The following is a 9218-nucleotide window of genomic DNA, read 5'->3' as shown; positions in this document are numbered from 1 at the left end:
CCAGCCAGCAGTGACAGCCCTCGGCCTCTTCCTTTCCCATTCCCTCTCATTTCCCTCTGTATTCCCAAAATTGCTGCCTCCCCTTTTCCAGCACAATCTGGGACCTCCCCTCCCCGCCGTGCCCTCGCCGTGCGCTCCTCCTGAAGGTCAGCACTTGGCACTTGAAGGCTGCGATTCCACACGCCTCTCTCGGGAGCTTTTTCCATTCTAATCAGGTCCTCTAAATTGCTTAGGCTCTTCCCCAGCATGAAGCCCTGCTCCAGTTTTGCAGGCAGATAATTAAATCCCGAGCCCAGGAGCGGCGTCGCAGCTGCGCCGCGACTTCTTCTCCGCGTCTTCTCCGCATCTTCCCACCCTGCCAGGGCAGCTGAGACAGGAGCACGGAGCTTTTGGAGCCATGGATCGTCTGCCTGGGGAGGATTCAGCACTGGGATAGCTCCAAAACCAGGGAGGTGCTGCAGCTCACAGCAGCAGCAGGAGTGCACCTGAGGAACCGTCCAAAACATTCCAAAATCCGCTTTTTTCCTTCTCCCGGAGCTCGCTCTGCCATCTTCCCGCAGGAGAATTAAAGCAGCAGGATGCCAGGAAGGGCTATTAGCTGTCACCTCTCAAGCTCCCTGTATAATGTATGCACATACTAATTACATCGTAGGAATAGCACGGATTAATTATACACATCACAAGTGGGATACAGCGTTTTGGTATTTAAAGGATATTTTTATATAAATGACACATTTGGAACTTGAAAATAGCACAGATTGGGTTTGTCCAATGAAAGACTGCAAAATTCTGAATTTAATGTATAATATAACCTTTATTCTTTTTCCTCTAAACTCTTGGAAACTTACATAACAATCGTGCTTTAATTATGACACCGTTTATAGACATTTAAAATGCATCTTAATTTATAAATATTTTACATTTGGTCCATAGAACAGGTTGCAATTTACTAAATAATACTGTACTCTTTTAAACAGGCTCTGTATATATTTTTGAATATGTATATATTACATATATATTTTTATATAGAGATAGATTTGCTTGGTGTTGGATATTTCCTTATTGCAAAAAGCATATATGATCATACAATAATCTTTCTTTTTCAGGGCAAGTACTACAAAAAAGATACAGCTATTCACACTTTACACACAGTAGTTCTACAACACTAGTTTGTGCTATGTGATAACGTTTGTACAGCTTTTTGCTAAAGAGCAGGTCTGTCAAACATCTGTCATAATTGTTTACAATCAAACATTAAATACTGCATTTTTCTTAGAACAACATGGGACTCGGTTACATTAAACAATAAAGAGAAAGTTGGAGTTTTTATCCTTAGTCTAATGAAATTCACAAGTATGATGTATCACGTGTGATGTCTGTGTAGGATGTAGGGGTTCCTCTAAATCCCAAAGACTTACAGGACGCTTGCATCTCAGCTATGGCCGTTTAGGATGGAGCTTAGATCTCGTAGTATTTTACATTTGACCTAGGTATGAAACAGTTTAGAACCTACCCAACATACTCTGAGAGTTTAGGATGTAGTTTGAAATACATGTGTATTATATATATATATTATTTCTACATAATGTGCTTGACATTCTGAGAATAATACCTTATTGCAAGAACATGTTTGTCACCTTCAGACGAGAACAACGAAAAACCCAACATTCACAGGTAACATGTTTTTTTTTTTTTTTTCCACGTAGTAGTTCTACATAAATTGTGCTATCTAACATTGTACGGTGCACAAAAAAAGTTTGCTGAAAAGCATGTTTTCATTGCACAGTTCTGTCACAGTCATTTACAATCAAACATCACCCTCCCAAAAAAAAAAAAAAAAGCCTCCGTGCCTGTCTTATAGCTGCCAAACGAGAAATGCCAGCCGGGGCTCCCGCTGCATTCCCCACACAGGGAAAACTTCCAGGGGCTGGCCGGGCTCGCTGGCCGTGTGGCAAACGCAGGACGGAGCCCAGAGCGGGATTGCATCGGGATCAAAGAGCTCTCCCTCGTGCCCTCAGCACCACCCAGCCCCTGGAAATGGAAATCCCACTGCTCTCAAAGTGCCGACCCTGCGGAGTTTGGGATTGGGAACTGGGAAAGTTCTCTAGCAGGTTCAATCGAGCCCGAAATTGGAACTTACTTCGATCTTTAAGCCGTTGTTTTGGTTTCTATTTTGGTGGCAATGCAATAATAGTAGAGTGACAACAGCATGATAAAAGCTCAGGGAGTCTGAGCTTGAATGGCAAATACTTTGTATTTTACTCCTGGGAATCTTTAAGAGCTCTTGGCTATTACTTTGCTAAAAAAGTTAAAAGTCGTATTGATGCCTCTAACATTGATTCACACAGATATCTTCTTTTTATAAGAAGCAAGATATGTACTTCTAAAGAAATTTATGACCTTGTTTGAAAGTCACCCTGAAAGGCTGAGCACAGCCAGTGTGTTTGGCCTGGGCTGCTCTGCCACAAACAACTCAATTTTTGCTCTAGGAATGTTTATAAAGGCTGTGCCTGCTGTTAATTGAAGGAAGAGTCTCTTCCTCCCTCAAATGGCCTCAGCTGGAACAAATTTTAAGGGCAGACTTTAGCACTGGAAATCACTTGTTTACAAAATACTCCATTCTCTTTGTACAAAACAACTCCAAACTTAATTTTACTCCTGCAAAGTCAGAAATAACAGTCTTGGGATTCAGCGGTAAGAAATAGTGATCAACTACTAAAAATCAGCAGCACAAAACTTCAAATAGTCGTGCTAAAAGGTAGATTAAAAAGGTCTTGGCACATCAATTTACAAATTCCAAAGTATGCAACTATCATTGCGAAAGGATAAAAACATTAACAGTCTGTGGATTGCTGGAGAACACAAAAACACTGTCAAACATCTGAGCTCGCGACGGCTGGATCGAACCCATGGCGATTCCCTCGGAGTGGAGATGACCTTGTTGCTTTTTTTCCCTTTTTTTTTAATATGTATTTTCTTTTTTTTTTTGCCACTAGAGGTAGGTAATTATATTCTCAGACGTGAATTTGTGGTCATATTCAACCATATTTTTTGTTTTTCTGGAGGAGGAGCGGTACTTGGACGAGAGAGGAGTTTAGATGTAGGCTTCTTTGTTGGCAGAGTTGCTCTGTTGGGCCTGCTCTGGCCCGTTCTCAGGGTGGGTGATGTCTTCACTTGGCTGAATCATCACTTGGATGCGCTGTTCAAAGGACAACAGTAAATGTGAGGCAGCCAAAAAACTCTTCCTAACCTTACTCTTCTTTTTTTTTTTCTAAATATTTAAAGACAATTCTTTGCAACAGCCTATCTTCCCAGGGACCAGCAGTGAGCCACTTCCACTAAATTGAACTCTAGCTCTGCCCTGAACATGACAGGAGGAGCTGAAAAACCCCGTGCCAAATGCTGGGTGCCAACAAGGAGCTTTCCTGGGGAAAAGCAGTGAGGAGAGGCTCTGCTGTGAGCCCAGGGTGCAACACAAGGCTGCAGTGGGCAGTGGGCAGCAGTGCTGGGCACCAGAGTGATGGGCATCTCCCCAGGGGAACTGAGAGTTCCTCCAAGGACAAACCAGGTGAAACAACTTGTGTTTTAGAATGTTTTATTCCCATTCTGTCTTTCCTCGTCCTTTTGTCCTCTCTGTTCCTTCAGCTTCTCTGCCCAGCTCACGTTCATATCTCAAAAGAAATCCCAGTTTGGCTCCTCAGAGCCTCTCACTGGTGCAGACTCCTCCCATCACTTAATAGCAATTTGTCAATGCTTTCAAAAATGAGCCCTTAATCCACAACAAGGCTGAGATGAGGAACTTTAACCATGGTCTCACACTACCCTGCCCAAACAGCAGCTGTATTTTAGGGCAACAGTTCTCCTTTTGCACCTAAAAGTTTCCGTAAGACCAAGGGAAATCTGTTCAAAATGTAGGAGCTAAGAACAGGCATGGGGGGAGCAAAAAAAAATCAAAATTTTTTTTCTGCAGACTTCTTTGAAGCCTGAGTCCTTCAAAATTTGCTGAAGACAAATATTTGGATCTGCGCATTTCATGAGCATCACTCGTCAATTCTGCTTAAGATCATCCAGCCCTTTGCAAAGATGGCTCTGTCAGCTGATTTTAGAATATTCCAGAAGCTCTGACAAATTCCTTTTGACAGTCTTTGGTTCCCACAATCACAGAGTGTTTCAGTACTTGGGCTGGGGAACTGGCTGTGATGTACAGGAGGAGCTGGAGAGGGAAAACTGAGGATCCACCCAGATTGAAAAAATGAGGTTGGTGATTGTGGGTGGCTCCTGAACAGTGTGTGAGGCAATAATGTGGTCAAGATTTCCCACCCCTATAGCAGTACATCTCTGAGGACCTCAGAACCGACTGAAATAAAAACTGACTGAAATAAAAACTGACTGAAAACCCCCCTGACTGTCTTCCATAAGAAGTGTTACCTCCTTTAAAAAACAGGATGAGCAGTCAGGGAGAGGCTGAAAATGAGAAAAAAGCCCCTAATGTTCTTCACAAAGTGACTGCTCATAGAAATCCCTTAAATAAAGGCTAGAGGGAAGTGCTCCCAAGGGATTCCATGTGCTCCCTCCCAGCTGCAGCAGAGCAGGGCAGGTGTGACTCAGAGCAGGTGAAATGCAGGAGCTCAAGCCTTGGGAGCCATCAGGGAGATGCAGGGCAGGGTCACTGAGCAGACTCATGCAATCCCAGAGTTTTGTGGCTCAGTCCCTGATTTTGATTCCAGCTCCCCAGAGCATCCCCTGCCGTGACCCACGGCCGCGTGTCTCGCATTAATCAGGACAAATTGCCATATTTTGCAAACCTCTCCTCTGTTTTCTAGGTGTGAGGAGCTGGAATGCCAAGTGTCTGCAGCTGCCAGAGCAGAGATAAGGACCCTGTGGAACGTGGGGAGTTGTGTTCAGCAACAGATGGCTCAGACACTCTCTTGTCTTTTGGTTGGTGCTTTTATGGGGTCTCTTTGGCTCAAAGCAAAATATCTGAGGGGCAAATAGATGACAGGAAAGAAATGCCCAGCAATCTTTGATTGCACAGGTGCCAAGGGACTCGGGACAGGCAGACTTACCTGTTTTAGGGAGCCTTTCAGGGTTAGGAACATGTATGCCATGTAGCCAGGTATCAGCACCATAGAGGACAGGGCCATGAACCAGCCGACCCCCTGGCCCCATTTTGGGAACACGTAACTCCCCATGGTCAGAGGGGTCATCTGCACAGCACTGAAGATGAACACTCCCTGCAAAAGCAGAAGGGAGGGTTTGGGGTGAGATTCCCAGAGTGTTCTGGCTTCAAGAGTTTTTCTGGAGCTTCCCAAGACGCCTCTTACCAAAATGAATGTTTCACCTTAACGCTGTATTTTCACCTATAAACCTGCACCTCAGATAATGCAGGTGTGCTGCTGGTACCAGTAAATTCCTTGGATAAACTACACAGAGCCAGAAGGAAGGGAGCTGCTGGGAAAAACAGGGATCCTGGGAACCTGTGGACATGTACATGGTGCCACTGAGCAGCAGCTCACATGTTGCTTTTGGGATATTCTCCAAGGATGCCCTGAAGACATGGTATTCCATAGGCTATTCCCAGGAAAAACTCCTGTCCTGGCCTGTCTCAAATGTCTAAACCAGCCAGGAACACCTGCTAAAGTGAATCAGGAGAGAGGAAGGCTCGTTCTGATCCCAGGCTGAGGCCTTGTGCAGGACAGATTCCCAGAGGAGGATTCAGAGGCAGATTTTTGTCCCTGCTCTGAGCTGGGCTGGGCAGCACGTTCTGCTGAGGACTTGACAAATCTGGCCAGTTTGACAATGTTTGGCATCTTCCTCCTGTGCCACTAAAATAAAATGTATTTCTTATGCCTTCCTGAATGCTTGTATTTTACAAAAATGAAATCTGCCTTGATCTGGGAAGGGATGACTCAAGGAACCCTCAACGTGAACACATTTCTGTGTCTTTTTAGTGCTCCTCACTTGCTTTTCTCTGGTTACATGCTGGCTCATGGGTAATAGTGGCTGCTTGATTAGTTTGTTACATTGCATCTGGGTTCAGTGTATGTGCAGTACATTTACATTCATTTGCTTACTACTTCACAAAGTACTGAATGGGATTAACTGGGTAAAGTTTAGAATCAGAAAAAGGCTGTCCTGTGGTTTGCAGTACAGATTCCGTGCAGAGTTTGCCAGAAAACCCACAGCAATATAGTACAAAATGGTTAATATATGCCACAGAATCCCATGAGGGAAGAACACGAGTTTAGAACCCTGCTCTGTCACCAGAAGTGCTTGTGGAGGAATTCAGTTTACAGAATGTTGGCATTTTTGTGTATGTTGAAAATTTAGATTTTAGATTGCTAAATTCTATTTTAGAACAACAAAAAAAAAAAAAAAAAGGTCAAAATTTGTTCCTTAAAGTTTTCTAACTCTGCCAATGAACCTCTTGAGCATTTCCAGAGGTCTAATAAAAATTTTGGCTTCTCTTTTTGGGGCACAATCTTCCTGGAATGATACTGCTGCTTTTTGCTTATTGCCTTCAATGAGATTGCTCAAATCCTTAAAAAAGGAGCGAGGGCAGAACTAATATGAACCTGTGGGGGTGGAAAGGACAAGGCTGCAGCACCCAGGCCACTCATTTACATCCTTTCAACCAGAGAATAAAAGTTTGTTCCTTACTGCCACAATGATAGGAGTGAAAAAGGACCAGCAGAGTTTCCACCAGATGCAGGGTCTGTATCCCACCATCTCTTGGATGTTGTCATAAAATCTATTAACACCTGGATATAGAAATAAGAAACAGCACAGAAACATATCAGGTAGTGGAGTTGACGGGAAGCTCAGTGGTTCTGAGAGACATTGTCATAAATTATGATTATATTTGGAAGCTCTACAAAGATCTCAAGATAACTTTTCCTCTGTCTGGATGGCAAAAAAAGTGTGCAAGCTCAAAAGCACCAAAAATTACCTGTTCTCACTCTTCCACATCATAATAATTAGAGACCAGCAAACTTATTCCCATGCCAAATGAGGAAGTTGCACATGGGAAGGTCAGATGCAAGAAACACCCTGGATTGATTTCAACTCTAGGTTATATCAGAATGAGAAATTTAGGGTATTTTACAATTATAAACCTCCCCAACCCATCCCAGCTTCGTTTCAGTGCCCACCATGCATGGGCAGAAGTGGAGCTGAAATCAGAGGGGCCCTCCTGCTGCTGCTGCTCTGCACCAGCCTCCCAAAGCTGTGTCTGGCACTAATTCATGGCTTTGATTTCTTCATGGTCAGAGCCTGGAGCTGACAATTCCAAGGTGTGCTTCAAGCCCTGCATGGACCATCCACTTAAGCTCCTTGTGGGGTCCCTTCCAGCTCAGAATATTCTGTGATTCCTGGGAGAATTTTGGTGTGTTTTTCCATTTGCTGGGTTCAGCAGCAGTGCCTCTTGCCTGTTAAATGCTGCTCCATCCTCTCAGGCCCACTGAAATCCAGCAGGAAGGCTCCTGGAGCAGCTGGAGTGCCTGAGTGATGATGGGAGCAGCTCCTCAGAGGAGCTGACACAGCTCTGAGGTCAAAAATGCTCTGTGACAATATTCCACAGATCCATTAATCCTTAGAGCCAGAGATTGCCAGTCCAAGCTTCTGGATATTTCAAGGTGATTATTCCCTAACTGACCAAGGAGCCTGGCTCACTGCAGGACTCTGGAGTGAGAGAATTTCTGGAAAAATGAGATATTACAAATCCCAAGAGCCTGGAGGCGATATGTACCCAACACCTCTGAAGATCCAGGCTTCCCAAGGGAGTGGGACAGGAAAAGAGATGGAATATTGTCGGAACCCAAGGTGTCCCTCAGACACTCTTGGATGTTCTGGGCCCAGGGCAGAAGCCTTTGAGACCCTGGCAGGCAGCCAGGGACCCCTGTGGTCTTGAGCTTGACCCATGGAACAATTTACCAACCTTGCAGGAAGAACAAGAAATCACAAAAGTTTAGATATTATAATAGAAGTAGTCACAAAGTAAAAGGTAGGATTTTTGAGTGCTGTACAGGGGGGGTTTAGGCCTTGTACAGAGGGGTCTGAGTTTTGTACACGGGGGTCAGAGGTTCTAAGATGGAGGGATTTGGGCGTGCCCTGTCCTCCTTCTTTCTCCTTCCTATTCCCCATGTTCTTGGTGGTGTTGGCACTCACAGATTGGTTTAGAGTAGAAACTCACTGTTCAACATAGGTAGTAGGCATTGGGAAAAAACTATAAACACCTAATACGTAATGTGTGATATAAAAGATGGCACCAACCCCTCGGGGAGGGGGAGACGGGGACAGCCAGAGACGGGGACAGACAGAGTCAGGGACAATGTCAGGGAGTCTGTGTGCCTTGAGATAACATGCAATAAACTGCCTTGAGACCGGACGACTGAAGACTACTGAGTCTTTCTTTGAAGGCATGGGTTGGAGGAGAGACTTTACCACCATCCGGAGTCACCCAAATCCGGGGAAGACTCCGGCAGAATATCACCCTTTTCATGTTCCTGAAACACTTTGTGGCTCCCAGGCCTCTAGGTAGGGTGTTTAAACGGCAGCAGCATCTTCCACAAGCCCACTTTGAATTACATCCACAGAAACCAAGGCCACTTTCAGTTCCACCCCCAGCACGTGCAGAGATCAGAGGATGAATTATCCTCAGGGTGTGTAAAGCTTAGGGGAAAAACACAAACAGGCTGTTTACCATAGCACCAGGATATCGAGATGCACTCAAAGAATACAAGGAACAAGAGACTCATTCCACTGGCAGAGTAGTAGTCAAAAAGCTTAAACACATAGATTCCACCCTGAAATGGAAAAGAAAGAATGAAAAATCGAGCAAGGCCTCCAGCTTCAAATTTTAAGATACAAACTAACAGTGGTGGGTAGGTTAGGGCCTACTAGTGTAAATTAAACAGGGTAATTTTTTTTAAGGCTTGAGGTCAACCCTGACAAAATTAAGATTGCTCCTGTTTAAACTGAAGTTTCATTTAACTTTCTGCTCTTTATTTGATAATTTAATCATAATTTAATCATTAATAATTTCCCCTCAAACAGTTTGCAAAGTCAACATCTCCAGCGGGCACGTTTTGGACTGTAGGAGTGTGGGGATGTGCATTTTGCTGTCCTTGACCCTGCAGGGGACACCCAGGTGATGCCTTTTTGGGGCTACCTAAACCAGAGGCAGAATTAAGGGAATAAAAAGCAGTTCTATTTATGGA

At 44.4% G+C, this 9218-nt stretch overlaps 1 protein-coding gene across 1 annotated transcript in view; it reads right to left on the bottom strand.

Annotated features, from left to right (window-relative positions):
- Positions 1–794: 794 nt before the first annotated feature.
- The window catches only part of SLC6A1 (solute carrier family 6 member 1), a 61054-nt gene continuing 52630 nt past the window's right edge, over positions 795–9218 (bottom strand). The window contains exons 12-15 of the mRNA XM_053953866.1: positions 8702–8804; positions 6661–6761; positions 5067–5234; positions 795–3199 (exon numbers count right to left, since the gene is read on the bottom strand). Of these exons, the coding sequence (XP_053809841.1) occupies positions 3095–3199; positions 5067–5234; positions 6661–6761; positions 8702–8804 (477 nt within the window). The 3' untranslated portion in view covers positions 795–3094. The remainder of the gene's footprint in view (positions 3200–5066; positions 5235–6660; positions 6762–8701; positions 8805–9218) is intronic.

Source organism: Vidua chalybeata, chromosome 12 (genome assembly GCF_026979565.1).
Source record: "Vidua chalybeata isolate OUT-0048 chromosome 12, bVidCha1 merged haplotype, whole genome shotgun sequence".
Lineage (NCBI taxonomy): Eukaryota > Metazoa > Chordata > Aves > Passeriformes > Viduidae > Vidua > Vidua chalybeata.
This window is presented reverse-complemented; position numbering and strand designations above follow the sequence as displayed.